This window comes from Podarcis cretensis, assembly GCF_951804945.1.
Source record: "Podarcis cretensis genome assembly, chromosome: 8".
Taxonomy (NCBI): domain Eukaryota; kingdom Metazoa; phylum Chordata; class Lepidosauria; order Squamata; family Lacertidae; genus Podarcis; species Podarcis cretensis.
The window spans coordinates 73,996,333-74,013,276 of NC_137177.1; the positions used below are offsets into that span (position 1 = coordinate 73,996,333).

Genomic DNA, 16,944 nt, shown 5'->3' on the forward strand with positions numbered 1-16,944 from the left:
CTTATAAATTGTTATAGTGTTTATTTATTTTTACATTTATAACCTGCATTTTCCTATTAGGAGCCAAAGGTGGCATATGCAATTCCCCCTCTTTCCCCATTTTAGCCTTACAGCAGCAACAACAACATTCTTGTGAGGGAGGTTAGGCTAAGAGAGTATGCCTAGTTCAAGATCACTCAGTTAGCTTCATAGCCAAGTGGGGATTTGTACCCTGGTCTCCTAGGTCCTGATCCAGGACTCCTCACCACTACATCACACTGGCTCTCAGAACTGGACTGACACCCCATGTACACTTACCTGGGAGAAAGCCCCACTGAACCAAATAGGACTTCTCAGAAATGAGCTGCTACAGTATGAGAGTTTACAGCTGAGATATGATCTTCACTAGGCTAGGACTACCAGTGGTTAGGCTGTTAGCTATTACGGCTATTGTTGTAGCTCCACTGTTGGAGGCAATAAGCTTCTGTGTACCACCGATAGCCAGGAATCGCATATGGGGAGAGCAGCTCCTGCTTTTGGGCTTCCCATCGGGGTATCTGATCGGCCACTGTGAGAACAGGATGCTGGACTAGATGGGCCTTTGCCTGATCCAGTGAGGCTGTTCTTAGGTTGGACTCCATGCGGTTGTGGGTTCAAGTCCTGGTGGGCAGAGAAAGACAGGCTTTCGATTGTGGGTGCATCTCCCCACATGGCTTCTTCTTCTTCCCCTCTCTCTCTCCCAATTGACAGCCCCAGTGGATGCTTCTAATCTCGAGAGCGTAGTAGTGTCTGTGCAGAACATCACTGCCAAGGCGGGCACTCGAACGGTCCTCTCCTGCAAGAGCTACAGGATGGTGTGGACCCAGGACCGCCTGAACGACCGCCAGCGTGTGGTCCACTGGGATCTGTACAGGAACCAGTATGGAGACTACAACGCCGAGCGACTGTGCGACATGTATTCGGCCGGGGATCAGCGAGTCTACAGCGGCTACAACCAAGGGCGGATTTTCATGCCGGAAAATGCATTTGTGGATGGCAACTTCTCACTGGTAGTCCAAGGTACCGGGACCCAAGATGGTCACACACACACACACACACACAAACACAAACACACTTTGCCTGGGTGTGAAATGAGCAGGCAGGAAGAGCCATAGCTCAGTAGCAGAGCATCTGCTTTGCATGCAGAAAAGTATCGGGTTCCATTCTTGGCATCTCTGAGTAGGGCTGCCAGCCAGTGCCGGCAATGCTGACCTAATTTGATGGACCCAATGGTCTGACTCAGTTATGAGGCAGCTTCCTATGTTCCAAATCAATCCTTCTTTTTCTTTTACAGCACTCCCCCCAAAAACCCCCAGAAGTTAACAAAGAGAATAAATATTTTAAAAATAAACAAAAGCAGCATTTTTAAAAACCCAAGAGAAGTAAACACTGGATCAGTAGAAATCATAAAGCAGGATTTCAAACGTATTAATTTTCTTTTTGTTTTCGTTTGCCAGTTTGGGCCAAAGCAGGGGTGTAAATATAATGCATTAATGAGTAGCCCATTAAAGATCTGATTAGTTAGTACCAGCAGCCCAGTAGGAGCTGAGCATGCTCTGTGGCCACAGAATGCTGCATTTCTGTTCTGGGGGAGCGCATAGCTGTGTACAATAGAGACTGGTTCAGTCACAGTCTACCCTGGCAACCCCACCTTCCTTCCTCACATCCCCTCAAGGCGTGGTTCTGCTTGTCATTGGCTCTGGCTCCACCTACTGTTGGTCTCCTTGTCTGCAGCCCCACCAGTTCCAGTGAGCACCAGCCATCAGTGTGTGTGTTTTGTCTGACTGTAAGGGGAAACCTGGGATGTGGGTGGCGCTGTGGGTTAAACCACAGAGCCTAGGACTTGCTGATCAGAAGGTTGGCAGTTCGAATCCCCGCGACGGGGTGAGCTCCCGTTGCTCGGTCCCTGCTCCTGCCAACCTAGCAGTTTGACAGCACGTCAAAGTGCAAGTAGATAAATAGGTACCTCTCCAGCGGGAAGGTAAACGGTGTTTCCGTGCGCTACTCTAGTTCGCCAGCAGCGGCTTAGTCATGCTGGCCACATGACCCAGAAGCTGTACGCCGGCTCCCTCGGCCAGTAAAGCTAGATGAGTGCCACAACTGGACCTAATGGTTAGGGGTCTCTTTACCGTTACCTTTAAGGGTAAGCCAGGGGGGAACGGAATGGAGTATCCCAGAACTGGGGTCTTTAGCATCGTGAGCGAGCTTGAAGTTTGGCTTGCTAAATACCAGCTCTCACCACACGAGGGCCCCTATGATTGTACTTCAGGTGCAGTGGAAATGATCACCTTGTGGTGAATTTTCCCTGCTGGAAAGTAACATGATGAAGCTTGGGGAAATAGCTCCTTCCCCCGCCCTTCATCATCTACCACTGGTCCTTAAACAGGAGATGCTGATTGTTGGTTTATTTCATTTAGTTTCTTAAAGCTGTAGAGAACTGTAGTGCAGTGCCCTAGGGGTAAGCTACAGTTCCAGGATGCTTTGGGGGAAGGCATGTGACCAGCTTTGGGAGGTGGTGGGCTCACCTTAGCTGGATATATTTTACTAGAGGTTGGGCAGGTATGTGTCAAGAATGCTGCAGCTGTAATACTTCTGCACTGAGCAGAGGGTTGATCTAAATGACCGTCAGGGTCCCTTCCTTCTCTGACTAAGTTTGGCTTACAGTGGACCTGTGCAAATTAAGGAACTGAAGTTAGTCTTGCCCATTAACTTGGATGGGTCAACTCGGAGCAAGACTAGCTTTGGCTGGAACCCCATGGTTTTGTTACCTGGATGCCAAAGTTCTCTCCATAGCTGTCAACTTTCAGATTTGAAAATAAGGGATCAGCAGCCTTGAAAATAAGGGATCAGCAGCCTTGAAAATAAGGGATCAGCAGCCTCACCTGTCCCGGAGACAGTCTACGGGATATCTAACAATCTGGGATAGCAGTGGGAAGCAGCGGGAAACGGCTCTGGAATAAGGGAATTTCCCGCAAAAAAAGGGAAGGTTGACAGCTATGCTTCTCTCTCTCCCTCTCTCCTTACTGCATTTCAATCAAGACATCTCCAGGAGCGACCAAGGCATCTACTCTTGTAACCTCCACCACCATTACTGTCACCTGTACGAAATTGTGAAGATACAACTGGATGTAACCGAAGAAGGTAAATGTTTTTGTTGTTGTTGTAAAAGATGTGCAGCAAGATGAAAGCAGGAGGGTGTGGGTGTGTTTGTGCCTAGTGTTTTTGCTCCCCATCATGTTCCTCTTTTGTAAACTCGCACAAGTTTTGTTTGAGGCAGCTACATGTACAGAGCAAATGGATGGCCAGGGAGCTGCAATTAAGATGTTTGTGGGCATCGGAGCATTTCCTGTCACAAGGCTGCATCAAAAGGCTTAGAGGAGCATCAGCTGTACTGTGCCGAAAATGAGGCCTAGGATAATTCCAGGCTTCTCCCTCTCTGTGCGGACTAGCCAACCCTTTGCAAACCAGGAGGATCGCTTTTCCCTATCTGGAGTCTTCCAATTTGTGTCAGACTATGACTCCCAGCGGGTACGCGGGTGGCGCTGTGGGTTAAACCACAGAGCCTAGGACTTGCCAATCAGAAGGTTGGCGGTTCAAATCCCCGTGATGGGGTGAGCTCCCGTTGTTCGGTCCCAGGTCCTGCCAACCTAGCAGTTCGAAAGCATGTCAAAGTGCAAGTAGATAAATAGGTAGCGCTCCAGCGGGAAGGTAAACGGCATTTCCGTGTGCTGCTCTGGTTCGCCAGAAGCGGCTTAGTCATGCTGGCCACATGACCCAGAAGCTGTCTGCGGACAAACGCCGGCTCCCTCGGCCAATAAAGCGAGATGAGCACCGCAACCCCAGAGTCGGTCACGACTGGACCTAATGGTCAGGGGTCTCTTTACCTTTTTATGACTCCCAGCAGCTGCAGCCAGAAAGTTCATCAAGGATGATGGAGTCCAAACATTGGAGTTGGGTGGTAGCATCAGGTTCAGGAAGGCTGATTTAGTGGGTAGGGAGATTTGGGACTTTTCAAAAGACTGTATGGGCTTGAGCCCAGTATAGTTCTTAGTCAGCCTCACCCCAGAAAGCACATGGTAGCGTTAGAAAAGGTTCAGAAAAAGGGCACTCAGAATGAGGCTAGGCTGACAGATGGCTCAGATGAGTGGGGGATTTGAACTCTGCTCTTCCCGCTCCAAGTTTGACACCTTCTCCTCACTACACGCTGCAGCTTTGTCATGATTTTCTTGTGATTCACTATGCTGGGAAAAGCTTGATTCAGTTTGTACCGTCATGCCATTCATCTGTGCAATAGCTCAGAATATGGCTCCTCTCCTGGTTTTGTGGAGGAGAAGATAAGGAGCAACAGATGTGTTCTTAATTGGCAATATGGCTTTGCTCGCTCACATCTAAAGCTGCTTTGGAAAGTACCTTGAGTCATACATAGCATCTTGCACCAGCCAGTTTAAGTTTTGCTTTCTGAGCATCTTTGAAGGCAATTCCACACAGCAAAGTCAACCACAGGCTGGAACCTTGGCCAGGGATGTGGAACAGGAGACTCCAAGTACTGTTGGACTCCAGCTGCCATCAGCTCCAACCAGCATGGGCAATGGTCAGGGATGATGGGAGTTGTAGGCTAGCAACATCTGGAGGATCACAAATTCCCCATCCTTGGGTGGAAGCTTCTTGGGTGCTGGGATCACTCTCCAGAAAGAAGACTGCCTCCTATGTCTCGGTATGAGTGGTTGCTCTGCCTTTTATTAAGATGGATTAAAACAGGGATGGGGAACCTGTAGCCATCCAGATATGGTTAAGCTCCCAACTCCCATCTCTCTCGGCCAGCATGGTTAATTTGTCAGGGATGGTGAAAGGCCAGCATCGTCTAGAACAGCAGTTCTCAACCTGTGGGTTCCCAGATGTTGCTGGACTACAACTCCCCTCATCCCTGACCACTGGTCATGCTGGCTAGGAATGATGGGAGTTGTAGTCCAACAACATCTGGGGACCCAAAGGTTGAGAAACACTGATCTAGAGCAAGGTTTCTCAGACTTGAGTCTCCAGCTGTTTTTGAACTACCACCATCCCTAGCTAGCAGGACAAGTGGTCAGGGATGATGGGAACCGTAGTCCAAAAAAGATAGCTGGAGACCTAAGTTTGGGAAACCCTGATCTAGAGGGTCAGTGGTTCCTCATGCCTGGTCTAGCCAACACAAAGTCAAGTCAAAATAGAATAAAGCACTCCAGAACCAAGCATCGAAGACCAAAAGCTAAAGTCACTGAGTAGAGGTCAGGGAAAGTAACTGAGCTTCTCCATGGCCTCATAGTTCTAGGAGGTGTGGGTCTTTGTTGGAGGACACACCTATTTGCATGCCTGTCCTTTTTCATAGCATGTTGGTGAGGAGAGCTGGAGCTATAGGTTTGGCACAGCAAAGGTTGCTTTGAACTTCCCAGTACATGGAGAACAGCACATGTAAAATGGTATCTCCTGAATTGTAGGGTTTACGTGTATCTTTTGCATGGTTCTTTCAACAGTTGAAGAAGTGCAGAAGTTTTGGGATGGGGAGAAAGTTGTGATTGTGGCCCTGAAGGGAAGCGCCGTCTTACTCCCCTGTATTAACCGGAACCAAATCTGGACCGAGCGGCACGACGAAGAGGACCAGCAGGTGGTCCACTGGGACTGGCAGCCACCAGGGGTGCCTCATGACAAGGCCGATCGCCTCATTGACCTGTACGCCTCTGGAGAGGGGCGCTCTTATGGTCCCTTGTTTATCCGGCAAAAGATGAATATCACTGACAAGGCTTTCGCCCAGGGAGACTTCTCCTTGAGGATATCCGGTTTGGAAGTGGCTGATGAAGGCACCTATTCTTGCCACCTCCACCATCATTACTGCGGCCTTCACGAGCGCAGGATCTTCCAGGTCTCTGTTGTGGAGCCGGAACCGGAAAAGAAGGTGGTGGTGGTGAACTTCACTCGTCACAATGCGCCGGCTGCAGGTAGGTAATTCCAACACGCACAGAGTCAAAATTGGTCTTTTTGCTGCATCAAAGGAGGCAATTTTGCTGCAGGAAAATATTTGCCCCCTTGTGAAAGATAAGGAGCTTTGTTGTGAAAAGAAAATGGCTGCTTCTTTATCTATCTATAGAAGAGGTTGATGCAAAATATGCAGACCTGTTGGAATGAATGGACTGAAGTTGGTTATGTGTATTAATTTCAGTGGGTCTACTCTAAGTATGATTAGCACTGGATATAACCCAAGGAACTTGGTTGAGAGAAATTGGCTGCCCCTTGAACAAATTATTGTCTCCTCGTGAAAGATAAGGGTCTTTGCTCTGAAGAAAATGGCTGCTTCTTCAGCAGCAACAACAAAAAAAGCCTTTTTAAGAAAGGCAAGGATCTTTCTTGCGAGAAAGTGGACGTCACCCTCACAATGATTTCTCCACCACGTGAATGTAAGATACTTATTTTCAGGAGGTGGGGGGAGAAATAACCACCTCATCATAACAGTTTGCCCACTCATAAGAACCAGGATCTGAGGTGACACCGCCTCATGTAGGCCTCTGTTCGGAAGGGAGGTGGTTCAAGCTCAGCTTCCTACCCCAAGTCCTGTCCCAATAAGGATAGGGATTCCTTCTCAGATGGCTTTTCCCCCTCCACCTGTGTCGGTTCCTGCTCTGGTTTTAGGAGTCCTGGTGTGGTGGGGTGTTTCAGGTTCAGTGAGCTCTTGTTCACCACCATCAAGCTCAGAGCCAGGAACATGGTCCAGCTCCTCAGCCCACAGTGACCCTGTGGACTTCAGGGTCATGACACCATCGTGGAACTCCTGTTGTGGAGGATTCAAGGGTGAATCAGTTACGTACAGTGGTGCCCTGCAAGACGAATGCCTCGCAAGACGAAAAACCCGCTAGACGAAAGGGTTTTCCGTTTTTTCGAGGCGCTTCGCAAGACGAATTTCTCTATGGGCTTGCTTTGCAAGACGAAAACGTCTGGCGAGTCTTGCGATTTTTTTCGCTCCCCCCCCCCCTTTTCTAAGCCGCTAATAGCCGCTTTGCCGCTAAGCTGCTAATAGCGCTAATCCACTAAGCCGCTAATAGGGTTGGTTCGCAAGACGAAGAAACCGCAAGATGAAGAGACTCGCGGAACGGATTCTTTTCGTCTTGCGAGGCACCACTGTACCAGAATCCTTTGCAACAGGGGTTCCATGACAAACATGTGGAAAATGGTTGCCTAAAGCTCAAAAGAGCCATATCCTTCTCAGTTTCACTCCATTCCATGTTTTCCATCTCCGGAATAAGTAGGTACCTTTCAATCTTGTTCTCTTTTTAAAGCTATCCCAATCAAAACAGTGAGAAATATATGTGGAGTTTTGAAATCATTTTTTAAAGAAAACCTGCAGGGTACAGCTCAATGCTTATTAACATTTTAAAATATTTATCATGCTTTTAATATTTATTGGCTGTTTAATATTGAAGCTGAAGGTGGCATGATAATTTTTTAATGGGCTGGTGATGGTAGTTTATGGAGCACCGCAGTGTGTTGGGTTCACGAGTGGTGGAATGGGGGGGGGGGGGGAAATCAGATGCCATATGGGAGCAGCTGGCCTTATGGGAATAAGTCAGAAGGCACAATTCAAATTTGCACATGCAAAGTTGAAAAAAACAAACAAACCAATCATAGAGAAACTGAATGAGAAGAAACCGTTCCCATCCACCCCCCAAACAACGAGTGGAATTTATTTCGATTACAACCAGAAAATTGTCCCAAATCCTGAGGGAAATATATTTCTAAGCAGTGCATAACAAAAACAGGTGGTTTTTTTTTGGGGGGGGGGGAATGTTTCCTGCCCCCTTCCACAGCTCAAACTCCTGGGTGGAGTTTTTCCTTCTTTTCTTTTTCTGAACAGGGAGAACTTGCTGAACCAATGGGAACAGTATTTATTTTCCTTCTGTCTTTTCGCTTCGGAAAGGCAGCTGGAAGTTCTCACCGGCTTGTAAAGATTACAAGAAGAGCTCTGCTGGATCAGACCTTTGCACTCAGCTCTCCTCACACCCCCACACCCCCACACACAAACATCCTAGCAATAAACAGTTAGGAATAATGCCCATTCTCCCATTACATCCACTCTCAGCATCCTCTTCTGATAATGGTCAACCGGATGCCCCTGGGAAGCAGGACCTGAGGCCAAGAGAACTCTCCCCTTTTGTGATTCCTGCCAACTAGAACCTAGAGGTTTACCGCCTCCAACAGTGAGGGAAAGTACATAATAATAATGGTTTCTAGCCATGGGTAGCCTTCTCCTCCATGAGTTTGTCTGATCCCCTTTATAAGTCACTACCTTTCATGGGATCAAATTCTGGTGGTTTAACAATTGCATTGTGTGAAGAAGTACAGTCATACCTCATGTTACGTTTGCTTCATGATACGTTTTTTTCAGGTTGCATCCCGTGGTGACTTGGAAGTACCAGAAAGGGTTACTTCTGGGTTTCGCTGCTCGCGCATGCACACAAGCGCTAAATTGTGCCACGCACCTGCGCAGATACGGCACTTCAGGTTGCGGGCTTTTCATGTTGTGAACGGCCTCCGGAACGGATCCCGTTCTCAACAAGAGGTAAAGGTAAAGGGACCCCTGACCATTAGGTCCTGTCGTGGCCGACTCTGGGGTTGCGGCGCTCATCTCACTATATTGGCCGAGGGAGCCGGCGTACAGTTTCCGGGTCATGTGGCCAGCATGACTAAGCCGCTTCTGGCGAACCAGAGCAGCACACAGAAACACCATTTACCTTCCCGCCGGAGTGGTACCTATTTATCTACTTGCACTTTGACATGCTTTCAAACTGCTAGGTTGGCAGGAGCAGGGACCGAGCAACAGGAGCTCACCCCGTTGTGGGGATTCAAACCGCCGACCTTCTGATTGGCAAGTCCTAGGCTCAGTGGTTTAACCCACAGCGCCACCCACAGTACTAAAAAATACAACAGAGAAGTCTGCTAGCTTCGATGGCTACCCTCAGCTTCCACTGCCAAAGGCAGGCAAGCTTCTGCTGGAAACCACAGGAGGGGAGAGTGCTCTGGTGTTCAAGGTCCTGTTTGCTGGTTTCCCACAGGTGGCCACTGTGAGAGAAGGATGCTGGACTAGGTGGGCTATTGGCCTGATCCAACAGGTCCTTCCTATGTTCTTACTTTCTTCTGTGTGTCGTGAATCTTCCCTCTTCACTGCATGTTTGGTTTCCCCCAATACAGTGGTACCTCGGGTTACATACGCTTCAGGTTACAGCTTCCGCTAACCCAGAAATAGTGCTTCAAGTTAAGAACTTTGCTTCAGGATAGGAACAGAAATCTTGCTCCGGCGGCGCGGCAGCAGCAGGAGGCCCCATTAGCTAAAGTGGTGCTTCAGGTTAAGAACAGTTTCAGGTTAAGTACGGACCTCTCAAACGAATTAAGTACTTAACCCGAGGTACCACTGTACTGGGGGAAAGCGGTGGTGGTGGAGGAAGCCGCTCAGGCACCTGGGGCGGCGTGCCCAGGAGCGGGACGAGCCCCGCATAGGGGCGAGACACAGCGCAGGGCCTCCAGAGTCTGCCTGCCTCCTCCCACTCAGCCGCCCTACACCTGGGGAGGGGGCAGCTGGTGGACCGTTTGGGCAGCGCGGAGCCTGCGCATGCCCAAGCCACTGTGTCTCTCCCAGGAGTGACGTGTGGCTCGGGTGCGCTGCAGATCCCGTGGTGAGTGCCACCTAGGATTTTGTCACCCCCCTCAGTGGTGACGCCCGGGGCTGTCTGCACCCACCGCATCCCCCTTCCTCCGCCCCTGAAAAGCAGCACAGTGAGAAATGGATTTGTGTTTACTCAGCAGTGAGAGTTGCTGCAACCGCCTCTTGAACCCCCGCTGTGTGACCGTGTAAACTCCTACAGGGACAGAGCCTTAAAACACACATGCGCACGTAAGGAAAGATAAAGAAAAATCATAGCCTCGAAGCTTTTCCTTGGATCCTCTTAATCCTGGGCGCAGCTCCAAATCTGGAACAGTTCTCTAGACAGGAAATGTTATTCTGCTTACAATATCAACATGGCCTAGTTCTATTTTGGCTGATCCTCGCCGTCAAATCTGAAGTTAACTCTATGGCTTTCAGTGGAAGGTGCTTCTCTCTCCCCCCCCCCCCCGCATTTTTCTTTTTAAAACCGCAATAGCAAGAAGCCATCTGTTCCCTGTTTTTATGGATTGCTCATATTTTGTGAAAAGGGAAGGTTAGAGTGGCGTTATCACCATCAATTAGAACATCTTCAACATATGTTGCAGTGTCTTTACTGGGCTTGAAGGCTGCCTTGTAGCTTAAGTTTTAGTGGGAAAAGAGTTGAATTTTTTTCTAATTTTGAGTTAGCCCTGCTTGATCAGATCTAGAGGAGGCGGCTTGCCATGGCTACTTGCCACAATGGCTCTGTAAATTGTATATAAATGTAATAATAATAATTATTATTATTATAATTAATAACAACAACAAATGCTTCAGATGTCAGAGGCAGTATGCCTCTGAATACCAATTGCTGGGAATCACAATCGGGAAAAGTGCAGGCTTTCCATAAACATCTGGTTGGCCACCGTGAGAATTGCCTGCATTTTTACTCATAACCAGTCCAGGGTGTGGCACTCCCCCTTAGTCTCAGATGGGGACAAAATTCGCATGAGTTGGCTATGTCTCCACCTACTGTCGGTCTCCTTGCCTTCCGCCTAGAGAAGAAGACTGAGAATTCCGTCGGAAACAGAAATGCGAGGGTTAATTGCCACAACCGGCAGGTTTGCCCCAAGGTCAGGAATGGAAATCACGCAAGCGAAAAACGAGCTGCGTTTGCTATCATCGTTTTCTTCTTCGCAAATGTAACATAAACCGTTTTGTCACTTTCTGCGTTTCCCTCCCATTGAAGTTAATTAAGTATTTAATTAACGGTAATGGGGTTGTATCCAATGCTAGTCTTACTCATAGTAGAGCCATTGAAATCAATGGGCATATCTGACTTTAGTTAATTTCAGTGGGCCTGCTCCCAGTAAAAATTCGTTGGACGCAACCCAGTACTTATTACATTAGTTTCGGCCATAGTGGATAGCCAAATGAGCTACATCGGTTTTAGTGGAACCAGAACTGAAGCAGAAAGGAGGTAAGGCAGGGCTTGGCAGAAATCGCAGCCTCCTTGCATGCCTACAGTCACTCCATCAGTCCCAATGGGCACTAGCCACCACTGATAGGGACTGCGGTACAGACTTGTATTGGGTGTGGGCGGTGAGACTTTCCACAAAGCAAAAGTAGCTCCTGCCCTAACCTCCTGCCCCGCATGGTAAATTAAACAAAACAAACCCAGACTGCCGCTATCAGCCGCTCATCTGGATTTGTCTAACCCCTTTGAATGGCTCCAAATCTCTCTTTTAAACATGATCTGCCTGGTTAATCTGTCCAGAGAGATACATTCCGCACTGGCGACTTCCTCTAAAGTTTCCCTTCTCCAGCTCAACATACGCCCTGCAAAGGAATGGATTTCTGGCTTACTCCCTGCATTGCTGTTCTTTTTTCAGTGTGCGGCACGCATGTGTGGTTTTATTTTGTTTTATCTAAACTTGCTCTCTTGGCCTGCGTCAACATTCCTTCCCCTCGGTAAGGTTTACAGCACATAAGGTTCCTCTGAACGATCTGTTGATTGAGCATCCATTCTGATTTGCCTGCAGGAAGCTTACACAGAAGTTAGATAGCCTGTGCCTGGTTTTTCTTTAGGATTCATTCTGAATTGTTGGTGGATCGGTTATACAGCAATGAGCACTCATCCCGATTTGCTTGTAGGTTGTTGGTCGCAGAATTAAAATTGCAGAATCATAAGAGCTGGAAGGGACCCTGTGGACCATCTAGTCCAACCCCCTGCAAGCAGCTCTCCCATACAGGGATCGAACCTGCAACCCTGGCATTATCAGCACCACACTCTAACCAATTGAGCTATCCATTTTACTGATATGGAAATGTGCAGACCAATGAAGTTAAAATTTGGGAAAATGAGAAACTAGTTAAAAATACCCAACAGCAGGTCATTTGATAAACTTCTGGCTGAGAGAGTTGCTGCCGATTAGAGCAGGGGGCTGGTCCACTGTCCCTCAAACCTTGTGGGGGGCCAGACTATATTTTGAAAAAAAATTAATGAAGGAATTCCTATGCCCCACAAATAATCCAGAGATGCATTTTAAATAAAAGGATACATTCTACTCATGTAAAAACACTCTGATTCCTGGACTGTCCACGGGCTGGATTTGGAAGGTGATTGGGTCGGATATAGCCCCTGGGCCTTAGTTTGCCTATCCGTGGATTAGAGTGTCCCAGATGGACAAATGGAGTAACTTGGTACGATGTGTGCTATGTTATTTTGTTGTTGTAGATGTTAGTGGTGGCAGCCATTAAGAGTTGAGCCTACAGTCTAATGGAAAACATTTGTTTTCTCCCTCCCTTTCTTCTGTGAGGCTCATTGATTGAAGCTGATTTTTCAGAAGAGTTGAGACAGGCAAAAGGATATACTTCTCAGTGATAGGGCACGTGATTAATGTATGGAATCTACTGCCGCAAATGGATTAGACAAATGGATGGAGGAGGGTCAGTCTATCAATGGCTATTGGCCATGATAGCTAAGTGGTGCCTCCATTTAGCAGCATATCCCTGAATATGCAGCCCAGGAAAGGGCTGTAGCTCAAGCCTGTAGAGCACCTGCCTTGCATGCAGAAGGACCCAGGTTCAATCCCCAGCATCTCCAGGTAAGGTGCTGAAATATTCCTGAAACCCTGGGATACTGCTGCATGTCAGTGTAGACAGCTTTAAGCTTCTTTCTTTCTCCAAACCTTTATTAGGCATTACAGATACAGACCATCTTAAAACATCCATATACAATTTTCAGAAATGACATACAAAGAAGCAGCCATATCAGATATATAGAAACAGAAATTTTAATTGGAGTGTCTTCCTGCTAAACTGTGCTATTCATCACTCCAAGAGATACTATTGACAGAAGCTCAGCCACCCTTGCAGTTACCTACAGGTTAATATCAGACAGGTAGAATCTGATATTTTTATTGTGCCATGACAGCACTAAGCTAGATGGACCAGTGATCAGACTTGGGATAGACAGCATCAGAATGGTCTGTTGCCAACATGCCCTGCCTATGCGCTTCCCAGAGGCTGAGGCTATGACTTCCTACATGCAAAGCACGTACTCTATACCATTGAGCTACAGTCTGGCTTGTTTTGAGCTGTTACCTAGTTTGTTAGTTTCTTCCCCTCTGCAAGAATAACCATTGATCCACCCCTTCTTCTCGGTTTCCCTCTCTGCCACCCAGATCCAAACGCCGGCCGTGGCCACAACGTGATCAATGTCATCATTCCTGAGAGCCGTGCTCATTTCTTCCACCAGTTAGGGTACATCCTGGCAACGCTGCTGCTCTTTATTCTGCTCCTGATCCTTGTGGTACTTGTCACACGCAAGCGTCGGAGAAGAGGTGAGTTTCTGGGCATCTGGAGCCCTCCTGATGTCCTATTTATTTTGTGTTCATGCTGATTTTGTGCTCGTGATGGTGTTGGGGGCAGTTATATGCAATCCCGCTTTCAATACTGTTTCAGGGGTGCCTGCTCTCTCCCAGGGTTTGGTTTCTTTGGAATGAAGGTCACTGGAGACTGGAGTGTCTTTATGGTTTTATTTACACATATTTGCAACCTGAGCCTAGGATGGAGGGGCTCACAACATTAACACACCCATAGATCTTTCTTCCTTATTAGATTCCCAGGGCGATCCCCAAGCCACAGATTTGGGTCTAGCCCAGAGCGACACAAGCCTCTGTCTCTCCAGCTTCCTGCATCAGCTGAAGTCACACACGCACAGCCCCACCTGGTCTATTGCTCTCCATCCTAGGAAGGTCCACCCATTTGTGGGTTCTGAGCTGAGGTTTGAAGGAGTTCTGAGTAGAGGAGTGCATTTATTTTGTAATGAATGAAATCCATTCCTCGACTCCATTATAGCACAGATTGCAAGAGGTATGAACGGGGTTTCCCAAAAGAAAGTACCTTGTCTGATTCAGGCACGTATGTGTACCCCATAGTATCTTGTCAGTTCAGAATGGATGGCTGCTGAAGTGGGAACTGGTTCGATCAACAAGCATCATGAAAATGAGATGTGAATTGGTTTGTGACTGCTTATTCATGCCTGCAAAAAATGGTTCCCTGATGTCAAAGCCCTTGAGTGACTTTTCTTTCTCTTTTCTAGGTTTTGAGTGCAACGTGAGAAAATTTGATGAGTGAGTAGAAGCTGGTTCCTTGCACCAAAGGGACTTGTTGTCCATCAATAAGTAGAACATTGAAATTACGAATGCATGAGGATTTCATTTGTTAAAAAAAAATCCAGTATGAACTGATCTGATATGCCGTTCCTGGACTAATGTCTCACTTGGGTTGCAGTTAACCATCAGATGTTGCTCTTCTCCAGTTTATCATCTAAATAGCATCTATTTGTTTACTTATGGGGTTCAGGCAAACATCCTGACAAAGTGTTGCATTTTAAAGCAGCCTCAGTTTATATTAGCTAGTAGCCATCAATGTTCATTTAAGCAAACATCTTTTTCTAGCCTCTGTGCTCATTGAAATAACACCCTGAGTGATTAAAAGTTCAAAAGTGTCAAGCAGAGTCCATTGCCATCCGTTGCACGGATGTGATGATGTATAATCTAGTGCTAGAAATGCATCTGACTTAACAAAAAAAAATCAGAACCCTCCTCTTTTGCTTTGCCAGGAAAGAAGTGAATCTCAGCGAGTTCCCAGTCCACACACCAGATGTATCCAACTACAAAAGTGAAGATATTAAGCTGGGTAAGTGTTGGAGGTTGTTTTGGAGTGGTAAGCAAGCCCTTTACACATTCTAGAGCTGAACTCTGAAAACTAGTACAGTGGTACCTTGGGTTACATACGCTTCAGGTTACATACACTTCAGGTTACAGACTCCGCTAGCCCAGAAGTAGTACCTCGGGTTAAGAACTTTGCTTCAGGATGAGAACAGAAATTGTGCTCCGGCGGTGCAGCAGCAACGGGAGGCCCCATTAGCTAAAGTAGTGCTTCAGGTTAAGAACAGTTTCAGGTTAAGAACGGACCTCCAGAACAAATTAAGTTCTTAACCCGAGGGATCACTGTATTGCTTTGGAGCCAGCATGCCTGAACAATGGGGAGAAGAGGCAACATAGCTTAAACTGGTGTTTAATTAGCTGTTGCATTGCACAAAGTTTCTTAAAAAAAATACAGAAAGAACATTACAGTGGTACCTTGGTTCTCGAACGGCTTGGTTCCTGAGCAAATTGGCTCCTGAACACCGCAAACCTGAAGTAAAAAGGTTTTAACTGGACGTGTGAAACTCAGCAAAGATTCTGGCTGACTTCTGGTGGGAGGGAGTGCCACGCAGCCCACTGCACTTAAAGCACAACTTTTTGTTGACACAGAGTTGTGCTTCTGGTTCATGAGGAAGCACCAGTACTTCTTCCCCTGGATGATCTGCTTGGGACATACAGGGGAAGATGAGCCTAAGGTACTCAGGACTTTATACACCAGTACCAGAATCTTAAACCTGTACTAGTAGCAGATGGGAAGCCTCTGCAGGTCTTTCAAGACGGGTGACATGTGTTAGCAATAGGCTGTTCTTGTCACAAGTCTCTGTGTTGCAAAGATGTGTAACTTCTTCATTAACTAATCATTAACCTTCAGATCAGCAAGCCTAGGAGGCTCAGTGGTTTAGACCACAGCGCCATCTGCGTCTTTAGCCCGCCCCCCATAACCAATCTGCACACTGTCTTTGGAACTTTGATGGGTGTTCTGAAGCTTTCGCCTCCACCAGCTTCTGTTCAGTGCTGCTCATTGAACTGAGATCTTTTCCTGCTACAGATTACAAGAACAATATCCTGAAGGAGAAGGCAGAACATAACAGGGTCCTCCCACCTAAGAACATTGACTTAGATAAAGGTAAGAGAAGGAGGTGAAGTTGGGGCAATTTGTGTTTCCCTTGCCGAAGTTCCCCAGTGCATGATGGGAGAGGGTGTGTCACCCTCTGGTGTTAGCAAAGCCAGCCACAGATGGAGAAAAGGAGTTTCCATAGCTTTAACCCTCTCATCAAGCCCACCACAGCTTGTTTACAAGGGGGTTATTATGAGCTCTGTGATTGATTTTTGGTTGCTGGTGATGAGTCACTGTTTCCCTTTGGGAGAAATGCCGGCATGCTGGCTTCTGATGTGCTAGCAGAATCTTCTTGATACTTTCTTCCACATTTGAGAATTCTCCCTGCCGTTTAGCGTGCACTCACTGGGTTTTTAATCCGCATTCACACGACATTGTCCAAAATCCATGTGCTTCTGCCTTTTGCTATAAACTGCTACTTTTTAATGCACTGTTTCTCAAGCCAGCTGGCGCTCTCGTCTCACTGTGGAATGGTGAGATAAATAGAGCCGTTGAAACAATTGCTCCTGAGTGTCCTTATGGTTGCAGTGAGGCAAGCAGGTTGCCTTGGCATTCCAGTGACCTGCATGCTATGAAACAGGAGGGTCGGTGGCTAGAGCACAGGTGGTGTAAGTCGTGATCTGAACCTGGGTGAGGCTGCGCCATCGTGCCTACCGCATGGTGGTAGCGGCATTGAAGAAAGCTTACTCCTCTGCTACCATTGCGTCTGCAAGTAGCCCTCTGGCTGCGCTTTTCTGGGTGGTGAATGGGCTTTTGTTTTCTGGCCAAGAGAGCGTTGCTCTGACATCCTCAGAGGCAAGGCACTTTAGGGATCAAATCACTCAGATTTGGTTGCCACAGTTAGAGCATAGTCTGCTCCATCTATACTGGGTCAGTTTAGTTTCTTGTAGCTTGAGGATGCAGACAAATTACTTATAGAAGTATGACCAACCACCTGCCTCCTTGACCCG

The 16,944-nt window shown here is 47.4% G+C and overlaps 2 protein-coding genes across 2 annotated transcripts in view; one reads left to right on the forward strand and one right to left on the reverse strand.

Annotated features, from left to right (window-relative positions):
* LOC307221954 (taste receptor type 1 member 3-like) overlaps window positions 1-16,944 on the reverse strand; it is a 374,179-nt gene that overhangs the window by 224,344 nt on the left and 132,891 nt on the right. The gene's annotated exons all lie outside the window — the stretch shown is intronic.
* Window positions 1-16,944, forward strand: part of MXRA8 (matrix remodeling associated 8) — a 30,448-nt gene that overhangs the window by 7,840 nt on the left and 5,664 nt on the right. Inside the window, exons 3-9 of the mRNA XM_079987102.1 lie at window positions 730-1,038; window positions 3,058-3,159; window positions 5,529-5,990; window positions 13,348-13,506; window positions 14,268-14,298; window positions 14,790-14,866; window positions 15,926-16,003. Coding sequence (XP_079843228.1) covers window positions 730-1,038; window positions 3,058-3,159; window positions 5,529-5,990; window positions 13,348-13,506; window positions 14,268-14,298; window positions 14,790-14,866; window positions 15,926-16,003 — 1,218 coding nt within the window. The remainder of the gene's footprint in view (window positions 1-729; window positions 1,039-3,057; window positions 3,160-5,528; window positions 5,991-13,347; window positions 13,507-14,267; window positions 14,299-14,789; window positions 14,867-15,925; window positions 16,004-16,944) is intronic.